This window comes from Mesoplodon mirus, assembly GCF_964341445.2.
Source record: "Mesoplodon mirus genome assembly, contig: HAP1_SCAFFOLD_901, whole genome shotgun sequence".
NCBI classification, from domain to species: Eukaryota; Metazoa; Chordata; class Mammalia; order Artiodactyla; family Ziphiidae; genus Mesoplodon; species Mesoplodon mirus.
This window is the reverse complement of record NW_028295141.1, coordinates 142,399-158,697: the sequence shown is the minus strand read 5'-3', so window position 1 is coordinate 158,697 and position 16,299 is coordinate 142,399. Positions and strand designations below refer to the sequence as shown.

The following is a 16,299-nucleotide window of genomic DNA, read 5'->3' as shown; positions in this document are numbered from 1 at the left end:
GAGGACTGGCAGAAATACCAGTGGTCTGGCCAGCTTATAAATTAGAAATTATACAGAATCCAAGTTTATTTTTTTGTTAAGTAATTCCTATGAGGTTTTTGGGATGTCAATGTAAAGTCCTTTGATGTGTAATCTTTATCCATTAGATAGGGAACAATGCCAATCCCCATCATAAATACGTTCCCAATCTGACACTGAAAATCCACTGTAGGGCATAGGACCTGCAAATAGGATATGAATCACACACATCCATCCACTCATTCAGACAATCCACAAATATTCATTTTTAAGTCTACTATATGCCAATAATGTACCGGGCTCTAAGATGCTAAACCATGCTAAATGCTGAAACAGACATACTCAGTTCTGGCCCTCCTGGAACTTATGACCTACAGAAGTGCCTTCATTGTAAATAGTCAGGACTCAGCCAATGCTATTATCATCAGCAGGTGACCAAATGATAGAGCTTGCTTTCTAAACAAGCTCCACACTCTTTGCTTCCAACATTTTTGCTTTCCTTCAAGCCACATAATCCAGTGGTCAGTTTCTCCCAGTTAGTGAGGTTTGGGGAAAATGTACCCAGTGAACAATTCCTTGTGGCCTCACTCTTTCCTCACACTCTCCTCTGTGCTCTTGAGCTAAAGAGACCTGGATTCAAGTCACTTGCTCTAACCTTATTATTTTAAAATAGGGCTGCTCCTGCTTTGAGGATTTCCACGGGATCAACACAGTAGCAAAGCAGCACTGAATCAGAAGCAGGTACATTTCAAAATGACAGCTCTAAAAATATCCACTCTCCTTTTGTTCTCCTCCTATCCCTTTGCTCTGAACACCTCTGCTCTGAGGCTTTGCCTTTACCCTTCTCTGATTACTGCGCCAAAAGGGTTTCCAAGAACCGGGAGTATTTATGGTTTCACTTGCTCCCAAGTCCTTGGTGGAAAAGGATGCTTGCTTTCTGATTCTTACTAATTCCACACTCACATTGTTAACACAAAAATCATCATTTAAAAAAAAATTTCCCCAGCTTCATATTTCATCTGGGCCAACACTGAAAGAATATTTTCAAAGAAACAATATCCTCTCTCCTTTGCTCTTCTGAGTTTCACATTTTTACCTCCAGTCTCATTTTCAACCCTTATTACGGGATGCATCACCAAAATAGAAGAAAGTTCTTTCTGCTTTCCCTGTACCAGCCAATTATTCTACTTTGTTCTGTCTCTAACGAACAGAATGCGAAATCAACACAAAGCCTGATTATGCGACCTCTTCCAAGGGAAAGGTCTGAGAGTTGTCTATTTACTAATGAAGCTCAGTGTGTATTAAGGGTTGACTGAAGCAATCATCAGGAATTTTCATCCCTTAAATTAGTGTTTTCCACCAGAGGCACATCGTTCATTTCAGATAATATAACTTTTAAGTTCAGGATACAACTGGACAAAAGAAAAGAAAAAAAAGTAACCAACACAACATTTGCAGTAATAACACAGTAACAGCTATCATCCTTCCCTGAGGAATTCAGCCTACTTTATGGACACAATTTAGTACAAACTCACAAGAAAGCTAACAAAGCCCAAAACTACTTCACAAGAGTGTAGAGAGGTAAAGGTCAAAACTTATTACTGCCAGGCCCAGCAGACAATGGCACCTACCGGAAAGAGCACAGGACGGGAAAACCTGGAAGCCTGTGTTCCAGTTTCGGTTATTCCTGTAAGCATTGGTATGATCTGAGTGAACTCAGCCTGCCCTGCTTTTTCCGTTTATAAAAACCTACATCATCCTCTCATTAGAATGAAATGCCGCATCTGAAAAGTTGCAGATCTCTTTAGGAAAGAACCAAAACTCATGTTTCTAACCAAAATGGAATAATTCAGTCAATGGAGACATAATAAAAATCTGCCATAAAGCAACTGTTTACTTGAAATCTATCTTTTGTGGTGTATTTATATGGGTAAGGAGTGTAAGGATATCATAAGTAGAGTTACCAATTCTTCCAGAAATCAAGGTCATTGAGTTCAGATTTCAACTTTGACCTTGACCCAGGCTTACAGAGATGTAACATGTGCCAATACCTCATATCCACCATACATGGGAGAAACAAGGTATGCAGACAGATCTTCTTCTAAGTATCCCATATGTAGTGGTTTTAATACAGGGTCTCAGATTCGTTGCCATTCTTCACATCCAGACGTGGGCCTTTCCCCTTGAATTTGGGCAGGCTTTCCATGGCTTCAAACAGTAGAGCAGGGGTCAGTAAATTATGGCTGGTGGGCCAAATCTAGGCCTCTACCGGCTTTTATAAATGAAGCTTGATTGGAACACAGCCATGTTCCTTAGTATATGTATTGTTTGTGTCTGTTTTCACATCACAGCAGCGGAGCTAAGTAGTTGCAAAAGAGACTGTATGGCGTGTAAAGCCTAAAATATTGACCGCCTGACACTTTATGGAAAAAGGTCTCCAATGCCTGCAATAGTATAAAGTGATGCTATGTAACATCTAAGACTAGGTCATAAAAGGTCATGCAGCTTTTGCATGATTCTCCTGGAATGCTTCAACCCTGAACGCTCATTCTTGGGATACTCTATCTTGAATCCTAACTACCACGTTATGAGAAGTCCAAGCCACATGGGCAGCCATCTATAGGCACTCCAGGCAACAGTGCTTGTTGGGCGCAGTGTTCAAGTCATCCCATCTCAAGGGCCAGACATGTGAATTAAAATTATCTAGATGATTGCAGCCCCAGCCATTTGAATCCTCATGAGCTGAGGTTTCAGACATCAGTCACAGAGTAGAGACAAGCCATCTCCTCTGCGTACTGTTTGAATTGCTGACCCACAGAATCTGGGCACATATTAAAATTTTTGTTTATTTCATCACTAAGTTTGGACTTCTTTATTATGTAGCAATAGATAACTACAGCACTGTGTCTGTACACAGGAGATCTACATTTCACAGAGCACATACTTTTATTTATTTATTTATTTATTTGCTTTAAAACAAATTTAATCAGTTATACATATACATATTTTCCCATATCCCCTCCCTTTTGCGTCTCCCTCCCTCCCCCCCATCCCACCCCTCCAGGCGGTCACAAAGCACCGAGCTGATCTCCCTGGAGCACATACTTTTAGATGTGAATGTTGACTGCTCAATTTCTAAGAAGAACGTATACACACATATAGGTACAAAATAGTTATGTATATGTAAATATTAGACCTATATAAACTAATCTATATTATCCATAAAATGAGGGGCCCTTGATAATGGCTAACATTTCTTTTCAGTATTTATTGTGTTCCAAGAACTGATAAATTCTTGCATTGTATGAATTTTCTCTTTTAACCCTCATAGCAACTCGCTGAGAGAAGTAATGTTATCTCTATATTATAGATGAGAAAACTGAGGCAGAAACAGATAACATGCTCAAGAGTACTCAACAAGTAAATTTTAGAGTCAAGATTGGAACCCAAGTTCTCAAGGTTTAGATCCCTTACTCTTAGTCACCAAGCTATATACTGAGTAAGGAGATGAAAGCTGAAGCCATTACCTCATGCTCAAGAAGTTAGACAGAAACTTAGCAGGCATGGTTGAAAGAAAACAGGACTTGGAGTCGTAAGTCCAGAGCCTGAGTTATGAAATGAATTCTCCTCTCATCTAGATATAGGTTTGTTTTTAGAAAATGAAAAAGATCACTGCATATTTTGATGGTTAATTTCTGTACTTAATGATTACAAAAGAATGGAATTTTACCAGGGAGCTATTTTGCAATGACATAACTTATTGATTCAAAATCAAACCTTTATTATAAATTCTTGATTCAAAAGCAAGTCTTTATTAAGTCTCCGTTGCATCAGAAGTCTTTCCCATTCTTCATTTCTTTTAAAACCCTTTCCTGTCTACTCTTGGCCAAAGCTTGAAGCCTAATTTAACATTTGGAAATAAAATAATGAAATAGTCATAACACAGCAATTCCAATGCCTACTGAAATGGAAGCTCTAAATAATTTTTCAGATAATTTAGGAAATTAAAAATATTTACATCATAGATGCAAAGAGATAAGTTACTTGTGTAATAAAATAAATGGTGAGACAAAAAGCTTCTGGTCAAGTAGGTTTGTTTAAATATGAACACTAATTTGAGCTCTATCCCGGTGCTAAAACCCAGTGACAGGTTGCATACAGTTTCTAAAGGGATAGTTCAGTGCATTGGGTCAAATTCATGCCCTAAAATGTGGTATTATTAGTAGTACTAGAAGACAGAGTGTGACTGTCTTCTTTGGGACATAGATAAAGACCCCAAGTTAGACAATATCAAGGACAAGTTATGTAGAAGAAGATATTATCTCAGTCCTTGGAACATGTCATCCAGGATTGAACAAGAGGTAGATTTATTATGAAGTACATGAAGCCAGAGACAGTAAGCAATGAGTGGTAGTTGGTTAAAATAGACAGGTTTTAGAAGTAGAGGCAGGGATGTAGAAAACAAACTTAGGGTTACCAGGGGATTGTGGTGGGGAGGCTAAATTGGGAGATTGGGGCTGAAATATACACACTGCTATACATAAAATAGATAACTAATAAGAACCTGCTCTTCTTATTAGCACAGGGAACTCCACTCAATACTCTGTAACGGGCTATTTGGAAGTGACTCTAAAAAAAAATAAAAGTGGATATATGTATATGTATAACGGATTCACTTTGCTGTACACGTGAAATTAACACAACACTGTAAATCAACTATATTCCAATAAAAAATTTTTAAAAAATAGGTTTTAAGAACCATAGTCAGGGAGCAGTGTGGATTGGAAAGACCTGGCAAGAAATATTTCTGCATCCTCAGACAATGCTCCCCAAGCTGGCTATTGCAAGGGTGAGCATTTAAGAGATCTTTGACATAAGGAGGACAGGAGATTAACAATCAACCCCAATGTGCATGAATTATTCTCCTCTGTGTTATCAGAAATCAGATGGCATCCTAGAGCAAGGGTCAGCAGATCTTTTCTGTAAAGGGTCAGATAGTAAATATTTTGGATTTTGTGTACCATACCTCTCCGTTGCAACTGCCTATCTGCTGCTGTAGCACAGAAACAGCCATGCACCATACGTTAATGAATGGGTGTGGCTGTGTTCAAGCAAAATGTTATGTACAAAACCAGGAGTCAAGCGAGATCTGATCAGTGGGCCAGAGTTTGCAGACCCCAGCTCTGGGTCAGTGTTCACAGCTGAATGAGTCATGAGGCCTTAAGTTCCAGTTCTCATTGTACTACTTTCTACCTGGGTGAACTTGGGTTCATCCTTTTATTTATATGGGCCACTATATTAGTCAAGCTTCTCCAGGAAAACAGAACCAACAGCATGTGTATACAATGTGCCCATATATATTGATAGATCTAGATCTAGATATCAATATTGATACCTAGATCTATATCCATATCTATATAAAGATAGAGAAAGAGAGAGAGAGATTTTAAACAATTGGTTCACACAATAATAGAGGCTTGGTCAATTCAAAATCTGCAGGTTAGGCTGTCTAGAGACTCTAGGAAGAGTTGCAGTTCAATTTCTGTAAATCTTCTGGCAGAATTCCTTTTTGCGACAGGGAGGTCAGTCTTTGTTTTATTAAGAGCTTCAACTGATTGGATGAGGCGCACCCATACTATGGAGGATAATCTGCTGTACTCAAAGTCCAACACCAATTTAAATATGAATTTCATCCAAAAACACCATCACAGAGACTACCCTGGTGGCGCAGTGGTTAAGAATCCGCCTGCAAATGCAGGGGACACAGGTTTGAGCCCTGGTCTGGGAAGATCCCATGTGCCGTGGAGCAAATAAGCCCGTGGACCACAGCTACTGAGCCCGTGCACCTAGAGCCCATGCTCTGCAACAAGAGAAGCCACCGCAATGAGAAGCCTGCACACCACAACAAAGAGTAGCCCTCACTTGCTGCAAATAGAGAAAGCCCACGTGTGACAATGAAGACCCAACACAGCCAAAAATATAAATAAATAAATGAAATTGTAAAAAACACGAAAACACCATCACAGAAATATCCAGAATAATATCTGACCAAATAACTGGGCATGGTGGCCCAGACAAATTGACATAGAAAATTAACCACCTAAGCCATAGTTTTGTCATCTTTTACTGAGAAATTTGACTTATCTGAACTATTTTGATAACTAGAAGATACCTTCTAGAGGTAACACCCTCAGGTTTTTACATGGTAGGCAGCAGAGGGAAAGAGCCCATTTGTCCAGTCAGATGACACCTAAAGATAAAATTCTGTCTTCTCTTTCCAACCCACAAGGATGAATGCCAAAAATACATCACTTATATCTGCTTTAGCTAACATAGGATAGGTCTGGAACAGACCTATGCTCCCAGTAAGCCTCATGAAATGCTATTTCATGAAGGGGAGACTTTACTTGCTAAGATTAGAAGCAAAAGAGGGTGGTGGATGAAACACTGCCCAAGGATATAAGTTCATGCAAGGAAGCAGGAGAGAGAATGGGTATCCGAAGATGTGCGCTCTAAGCCAACACTAATTCCACAGCATCAGGTTATAATTCAGGGAGCACAACTGCTGGGGTTTATTTCCCCCTCTTTTTTTCCCCCAAAGAGGGACAAATCAAGCATACTGACAAAGGAAGAGCATTAGTCACCACAGATAAATTCCTTTTTAGAGGTGATCTTGCAAATAATTTGGCTCAGTGTAGACTATGATTTGGTTCCAAAAACCATAAGCTAGAGCATTTCATTCCAGGTCCCTCCTCAAATATCCATGATAGGTAGAAATTTGGCATCAGTAGTCCTTGAAATCTCCCCAGGTGATTATAATATGCAACCAGGGCCGAGAATCTGGAGACGTAGAGAGAATTTAAATTCAACTTTAGTTAAACAGTAAAACGAGCTCTGACTCTACTGGCTGGAGCTAGAAAAGGGATATGCATTTACTGGGATGAGAAGATAAAGAAAACCAGGGAGTAAATCAAATGCTTTACACCTGTGCTTAGCTAATTGTTACTCAGATAATTCAGACAATCTTACAGCACCTGAACCCTGAAATTCCTTAGTTCTGTTTAAAAAAAAAGTAACTCTTCAAGTAACTGAACTCTGAGAATCATGTAAATCATAAAGAAAAAGAAGAAATCTTATTTTTTGAATTAGTTGATTTCATATATACTGTTTCACTTTCATGATGTTAACTAGTTAGCTTTCTTTCCATTTTATGTTTGAGGAAAGTAAGGCTTTAAAAATCTCAGTAATTTTCTCAAGGTCACTTGTTAAGGGTGTGGTAGGGAGCATAATGGCTCCGAAAAATGCCCTCACCCTAATCCCTAGAACCTATTAATATGTTCCCTTACATGGTGAAGAGGACTTTGCAGATATGACTGAAGTTATAGACCTTGAGATAGAAAGATTATCCTGGATTACCTCATGGAACAAATCTAATTGCATGAGTCCTTAAAAGTAGAAAACCATTCCCAACTGTAGAAAGAGAAAGAGAGACATGTCCTAATAGAAGCAGAATCAGAGCGATTCAACATTTTGGGTTTTCTGGGTGGAGAAAGGGGACTCTGAGTCAAGGACTACAAGTGACCACTGGAAGCGGATAAAGTACAGGGAACAGAAACACCCCTAAGAGCCTCCAGAAAAGAATGTAGCTCTGCCAACACTTTTTTTTTCTTTTTAACCATCTATATTGGAGTATAACTGATTTACAATGGTGTGTTAGTTTCTGCTTCATAACAAAGTGAATCAGCTATACGTATACATATATCCCCATATCTCCTCCCTCTTGCATCTCCCTACCACCCTCCATTCCCGATCGCACCCCTGTAGGTGGACACAAAGCACAGAGCTGATCTCCCTGTGCTTTGCGGCTGCTTCCCACTAGCTATCTATTTTACATTTGGTAGTGTATATATGTCCATGACACTCTCTCACTTCATCCCAGATTACCCTTTCCCCTCCCTGTGTCCACAAGTCCACTCTCTATGGCTGCGTCTTTATTCCTGCCCTGCCCCCTAGGTTCTTCATAACCATTTTTTCTTTTTTTTAGATTCCATATATATGTGTTAGCATACCGTATTTGTTTTTCTCTTTCTGACTTACTTCACTCTGTATGACAGTCTCTAGGTCAATCCACCTCACTACAAATAAATCAATTTCATTTCTTTTTATGGCTAAGTAATATTCCATTGTATATATCTGCCACATCTTTATCCATTCATCTGTAGATCCTGCCAACACTTTTACTTTACTCAATTGAGACCAATGTCAGACTTGTAAGGTAATAAATCTACATTGTTTTGAGTCACTATATTTGTGGTCATTTGTATGGAAGCAATAAAAAACTATTACAGGGGTCCTACAGGAGCCAGGCTATATATTTATACTTAAGTATTTCTGAAATGAATTTAACCTTGTGATTGACAGCAGCTTCCAAGGGATCCCACCACACACCTGAGGCAAAAGCAGCCTAATACAAAGCAGTGACAGCAGCAGGTCACTGCCCCACACTTGGGGTAGAGGGGGACTCGATCTACTGTAGCAGCAGCATAGCCTGAATGGGAACCCATCCTCCTGTGGCACTAGTCCCATCAACATTAGTCTAATCTGCTAGCACCTGCTGCACCAACAGACCCAACATATACAAACCCTCCAACTCAGCAGCATTAAGTGAGCCAGACTCAGTGTTTCCTGAAACTCATATCCAATGGCACTGGAAAGCCCAGATATCACCTAATGTTATGAAAACATAAAAAAAAAACAATAACAGAAGACTGGGAACTTCAGAAAGAAAAGGGGAACAATGGAATGGGTGAAAACAAATGGGGTATATATAAGAGACTATCATTAGCCTCATGAGTTTCTTAAATACTATCTGATGGTCAAAGCAAATATTATGACACCATCTGATGTGGTTCTCAATGTAGAGAAAGGAAATACTACAGAAAATCATACTTTAAAACTGGGGAATAGTAAGAGACTAAATGGAAGTAAAATTTTGAAACTTCACTTGAAGTAATAAAACACTGATTCCCGTAGGCTATGGTAAGTTACATATGTATACTGTGATGCCAAAAGCAACCACTAAGAAAACTATACAAACAGTATACACAAATGATTATAAATAAATTAAATTAAAATGGACTTATTAAAAAATGTTTAAGTAACCCACCAGGCAAAATAAGAGAAACACAGGATTGAGAAACTAAGGTAAAAGACAAAACAAAAAATAAAATGGTAGACCTAATCTTTAACATAGCAATAATTACCTTAACTGTACATGATCTAAATAACCAAGTCAAAGACAGAGATTGGAAGAGTAGATTAAAAATTCACAAGCATGATCCAACTATATACTGTCTATAAGAAGTTTACTTTAAACATCATGATATAGGTAGTTCAAAGTAAAAGGAAGATAATGATATATCATGTGAACGTTAATCAGAAAAAGTAGGAATGGCTATATTAATATCAGATAAAGTAGACTTCAGAGCAAAGGAAATTATTAGGGGCAAACAGGGTCATTACATAAAGATAACAGGAATAATCCACCTAGATGACCTAATGATACTAAATGTGTGTGCACCAAACAACAGAACTTCAAAATACATGAAGCAAACACTGAAAAAGTAGTAAAAGGAGAAAATTTTAAATCCACAATTATTATTTGAGACTTCAGCACAGCAATTTATAGAACTACCAGAGAGAAAAATCAGCAAGAATATGGAAGAAATGAAAACATCATCAATCAATAGGATATAACTGACATTTAAAGAACACACTCAGTAACAGCAGAATACATATTCAAGTGTCCATGGAATATTCACTCATATACTATATACTGGGCAATAAAAAGAACCTTAGCAGATTTAAATTGTAATGTGCCTAAGTGTTGGATGCTAAGACTCAGAGGTTTTCTTATTTCTTTCATTTATATATTCATAAAAAAATTAGCAGATTTAAAAGAATTAAAATCATAGAGTATGTTCTCTAGCCATAATGGAATCAGACTAGAAATCAATAACAGAAAGACAACAGGAAAATCTTCAATCACATGGAAACTAAACATCACAATTCCAAATAACTCATGGGTAAAAAAGACAGCACCAAGGAAATATTTTTTAATGCATAGAATAAAAGAAAATGGAGATATAACAGATCAAAGTTTGCAGAATGAAGTGAAAGCAATGCTGAAAGGGAGGTTTATAGCACTAAATTGGGAAAGAAAGTATTTCAAAGCAATAATCTAATTTTCTATATTACAACAGTAAAAAAGGAAGAGGAAAAAACACTAAACAAGCAGAAAGAAGAAAATAATAAAGATGAAATAGAAATCCATGAAACTGAAAACAGGAAAATAGGGGGGAAAAATCAATGAAACAAAAGGCTGGTTCTTGGAAATAAACAATCTAATCAATAAAGATCTAGCAAGACTGATAAAGATAAAAAGATGGATGGCACAAATCACAGATATCAGAAATGCAACCAGGGATACCATGACATATCCTGCAGGTTAATAAGGGACAAGTTGCTATGAACAAGTCCACACTATAAATTCAAAAATGTAGATGAAATGGGCCAATGCTTCTACACTCAAAACTACCAAAACTCAGCCAAGATGAAATAGATAATCTCAATTTTCCTGTAACCATTAGAAACACTGATTTTTCATTTAAAAACTCCCAAAAGGAATATTCAGGCTTAGATGTTTCACTTTTACCCAAGACATAAAGAATTAACACCAATTTTACATGATTTGATAAGAAAGATAAGTAGAAGGAACAGTTCCTAATTAAATTTATGAAGCCAGTATTACCTTGATACCAAAACCGGACAGGGATAGGATAGAAAGAAGAAAACTACAGACCAATATTTTTTTATGAAATTGGCTGTAAAAATCCTCTGCCAAATATTAGAAAATTAAATCCAGAAATATATAAAAAGAATAATATACCATGACCAAGTGGTATTTATTCTAGTTATGCGAAGTTGGTTAAATATTTGAAAATCAAACAATGTTATCCACCATATCCAATAGATTAAAGGGAAAAGTCATGTGATCCTATCCAATAAGGCAGAGAAAGCACTTGACAAAATCCAATCCCATTCATGATTGTAAGAAAAGAAGAAAAAAGAACTCCAAGCAAACTAGGAATAGAAAAGGAACATACTGAAACTCATAAAGATGATCTACAAACAACCTATACCGACATTATATTTAACTGTGAAAGACTGAATGCTTTCTCTGTAAGATCAGAAACAAGGCACGGATATCTGCTCTCACCACTTTTATTAAATATATTACTGGAGGTTCTAGTAAGAAAATAAGCAAAAATAAATAAATACATAAATTTAAATGTTAAAGTTTTAAAAAGTTCATTTAAAAGATAAAAGGACTATTCCTACTATGTTGAATAGGAAGGAATATATCCTACTGAATGTTGAAGAGTAATATATCCTATTATATTGCCTAAGGAAAAGTAAAACTGTCTGTGTCTGAAGAGGAGATGATAATCTAAATGGAGAAAATACCAAGGAATCCACAAAAAGCTTGAGAAATAATATTAGTTTGTAAATGTTTTAGAGTACAAGATCAACACAATTTTATCACATTATATATTAATAACAAATGTGTAGAAGCTTAAATTAAAATATGTGATGCCATTTACAACTGACCTAAATAAATACTTAAATACAAGCCCAATAAGACATTTATAGGACCTCTATACTGAAAATTACAAAATGCTGATGAAGAAAAATTTTAAAGTCCCAAACAAATAGGGAGACATACCTTGTTCATGGATTAGAAAACACAACATAATAAAGATGTCAATTCTCCCCAAGTTAAGAGGCTTAACACAATTACTCTTAAAATGCCCTCAAGGTTTTTGCGGATATAGACAAGCTTTTTCTAAGATTTGTATGGTAAGAAGAGGCTGAAGAATAGCTAAAACAATTTGTAAAGGAAGATTAAAATGGGAGGAATTAATCCACCCAATTTCAAGACTTCGCAGTAATTTTGGAGGGTAGATACATAGATCAATGGAATGGAAGAGAGAACCCAGAAATAGACTGACATAAATACATTTAACCTGTTTTTGACAGCAGTGCAAAAGCTATCAAGGAAGAGTAGACATTTCAAAACATGGTACTGAAACAGTTGGACATCCCTCGACAAAAACAAACAAAAAATGAACCTTAACCTAAACCTCCACACCTTACACAAAAATTAAATCAAAGTGGATCATAATCTTAAATGTAAAAGCAGGACATTTTTAGAAAAAGAAATAGGAGAAAATCTTTGGCATCTAGAACTAGGTGAATAATTCTTAGACTTGACACCGAAAGTATGATCAATAAAAGCAAAAACTGATAAATTGGATCTCATCAAAATGAGTTAAAAATGCTTCATAGAAGATCCTTTTAAGTGGATGAAAACTCAAATTACACAGTGGGAAAACATATTGGAAAATCCCATATGAGACAGATGACTTGTATCTATAATATACAAAGAACTCTCCAAACAACTTAAAAAAATCCAACTAGAAAATAGGCAGAAGACAGGAACAGACATTTCATGGAAGAGAATATACACATGGCAAAGAAGCACATGAAAAGATGCTCAACATCATTAGCATTAGGGAAATGCAAATTAAGACCATAATGAGATATCAGAGAATAACTAAAATTATAGTGACAACATCAAATGCTGGCGAGTACGTAGAAAAGTTATATCACGTCACTGGTGGAAAAATAAAATGGTTTAGCCACTCTGAGAAACAGCTTGACAGTCTCTTTTAATCCTAAAAGTAGATTCACCCTACAACGCAGTACTTGTACTCTTGAGCATTTATCCAAAAGAAACAAAAACTTAATTAAGTTCCCACAGAAACTTACACATAAATGTTCAGAGCAGTTTTATTTATAATAGCCCAAAACTGGCAACTACCCAAATGTCTTTCAATGGATGAATGTTGAAACAAATTGTGATAAAATCTTATGATAGAATACTACGGAGCAACGAAAAGGAACAAATTATTAATATATGCAAAAATTAAAATGAACTTCAAGGGAATGATGCTGAAGAAAAAATTTTTAAAAGCCAATCTCCGAAGATTAAGTAATTCATGATTATGTTTACATATTATTCTTAAAATAACAAAACTGTGGAGATGGAGAACAGATTAGAAGTTGCCAAGGGTTAGAGATGGGGGTAGAAGGTACAGTGGGGAAACTTTGTGAGGTTTTTGTGGTCCCAGTACAAATAATACAGCACTCTTGGTTTTAATCCCTAAAGATGTTTAAAAACAATTCCTAATAAGAATTGTCCAGATATTTAGCAATGGCAGATTACAGGTATAGCTCCCCAACATGACAACTTCAAAAGAGATTGTACTAATTCAATGCATATGTTAATTTTTAAAAGGCCAGTCACAGTACTTAAATGGTATATATCTTAACGATATTATTCTAAGTATCTAGTTATACCAGATGGACTAGCAGGATTTTCTGTACATTCAATCTTATTTAAGACAGTAAATCTTATAATAAGACAGTTAAAAAAAGAAAAAAAAACAAACCTCAACTACAGTTGGATATTCTCATAGGAAGATGAGGTGAAAATATGTAGCAGTGGTTCAAAAGCTTAAGCAGTGGCACCTAAATTTGGCTGCATATTAGAATCATCTGAAGCACTTTTTAAAAACCCTCACACTGACTGTTGGTCATCCTAGACCAATAAAATAACTTTAAATCTGCTCAGACGATGCCAGTGTCTAGCCAGAACTGAGAACCAGTGGACTAAGCAGAAGGGGATGTTTCTACAAAGATTTCTTAACAATAAGTCCTTTCACCCAATCAGATTTACCTTCCCACAAAGGGGTAAAGAAGGCTAGATGTTGTCCATACTTGCTTCGCTTTAATTAGCACTTGTGACTTGCCCAAATCCTAGATCATGTTTCCCCTAAATTTCATGTTATTCCCTAAGTTTTTCAAATCCAGGGCTAAGGGGTTTGCCAGGATGAGATTTTAAGTGTTCACACAGGGGAAGTCCCTGGCAAACCAGGACAGCGGTCACTCTACATTGAATTGTAAAGCATCCTAAATAACCCTGCCACTGCTCCCAGATACTAGTCTGTGCCAACCAGTGGAGAAAAGGCATTCTCCATTACTACCACGGCAAATGCTGCTGTACTTGCCTTGGCTACTCCCTATCTTTTCCAGGCGCCACTCCCCTTCACCTGCTGGTGGACGCTTTGGCCAGCTGACAATGCAGATATTTTCAAACTTTAAGGTGAATAAAAATCATATGGAGGGCCTGTTATAACAGAGATCACTGAGCCCCACTAGAGTTGCTGATTCCATAGGGCTGGGATAGGGCCCTAAAACTTGAATATCTGACACATTATCAGGGGACGCTGGTAAAGCTGGTCAGGTTGTTACCGAATGCAGGTTCATGTGTCTGAAGCACAGTGAGGCCAAACAAACCTAAAGGTTGGAGTCTGGAGAAGAGAAAGGTTTATTGCAGGATCGAGCAAGGAGAGGGGTGGTCCGTGTTCCAAAACCCCTGAAATCTCCAAAGGATTTCAGCAAAGCATTTTTAAAGGCCAGGTGAGGGAGGGACATCCCAGGGCATGTGATCAGCTCGTGCACAATCCTCTGACTGGCTGATGTTGAGGCCACAAGGCAGGTAACATTATCCATCCTTAGGTGCCAGAAGGTCTGGGGGCTACATGCTCATGATCATCAAGGAGTTCATTTCTTCCATTGGGTGGTGGTTTTTAGCATCTGAAAACTCAAGAAATATGCCTGAGATACTATTATCTGAGTACTTCAGAGAGAAACTACAATAGAGGATATGGGGGATGGGTCTGTCCTAGGAAGGCCCCATAGGGTACTGCTTGGTTACAAGGTGACCATACTTTGAGAACCACTGCTCTAGTGGCTTGGAATGTTAAGAAAGTAATGGAAGAATCCCTTCCCAGATCTAGATTCTAGTATCACCAGCTATTTTGGTGGGAGGAAGGGTAAGTTTTGTCCTTGCTTGGACTTCTTGTTCATTTATATCGAAGCCTATTTGAGGCAGTGCACTCGGCAGTCCTGCAGATCTGTCTTTTGCTTCAACAGTGTTTGGAATGAACAGACCCAGGGACGCTCCTTGCTCCAGCCCCCGACCACCCTCCAACCTTTCTTCCTTTTGCAACCTTTGGAATCAGACACTCAGCTATCCTCAGCCTCCAGGACAGGCCAACACCAGTTTTTGAGCTTAGCTCCTTATCACTGATCAACCACGAGTTCCCAGGTTCGTCAGAATTATTCCACCGAGGTGGAAGCCGCCGCCCACCGCCTGTTCAACATGCATCTGTGGACACTTACCTCTCTCTGAGCATCTATTTCGACAGCAACAATGGGACTCTGGACAGTATGGGCCACATTTTTCGCCAACTGGCTGAGGAGAAGTGTGAGGGCGCCCAGCGCCTCTTGAAAATGCAAAACCAGTGCTGCGGCCGCGCCCTCTTCCAGGAGGCGCAGAAGCCTTCTCAGGATGAGTGGGGTAAAACCCAGGATGCTGTGGAAGCCGCCATTCTTAGGGAGAAGAATCTGAACCAGGCACTATCGGATCTGTGCGCCCTGGGTCCTGCCCGTGCAGACTCCCAGCTCTGTGACTTCTTGGAGAGCCGCTTCCTGGAGGAGCAGGTGAAACTCATCCAGAAGATGGGCGACCACCTGACCAACCTCCGCAGGCTGGCTGGTCCGCAGGCTGTGCTAGGCGAGTATCTCTTTGAAAGGCTCACCCTTGAGCCAAACAGGAGTCTCTGAAGTCCAGCCGCGTCTGAGGAGACCCTCTGGCGTCAGAGCTTCTGCCTGAAGCCCCGCTCTGCAGCCACTAGGCAGCTTTGTAACCGCCCTGGAGCCCTCTCCCAAGCCTTGGACCAAATGGAAACAGTAACGTTTTTTGCAGAAGGAAAAAAAAGCCTATTTGAAATACAAACAGAACAAAGCGAAAAAAAGAAATATATACATATATTCACGTTCTTTTAACATATGAATTGCCCCACTTTATCTGTGTGAAATAAGTTTGTTCCCATTATTGGGCTGGTTCTCAAGCTTTGCTGCTCGTTTGAATTACCTAAAGAGCTTGGAAGAAAAACATTGGTGTCTGGGTCCCAGCCCCAGAGATTTTGATTCAGTAGGTCTAGGGAGGAGCCTGGGCACGGGGAGGTCTCAGAGTTCCCCAGGTGATTCTAATGTGCAGCAACTTTGTGAACCACCTCTTGGCTTCAATGC

The 16,299-nt window shown here is 38.4% G+C and overlaps 1 protein-coding gene across 1 annotated transcript in view; it reads left to right on the top strand.

The window, feature by feature from the left end:
* LOC309797705 (ferritin light chain-like) overlaps nt 1–15,831 on the top strand; it is a gene marked incomplete at both ends in the record, with an annotated part of 42,205 nt that extends 26,374 nt beyond the window's left edge. The window contains one exon of the mRNA XM_082646149.1: nt 15,155–15,831. Within this exon, the coding sequence (XP_082502275.1) occupies nt 15,155–15,831 (677 nt within the window). The remainder of the gene's footprint in view (nt 1–15,154) is intronic.
* Between the last annotated feature and the right edge of the window lie 468 nt (nt 15,832–16,299).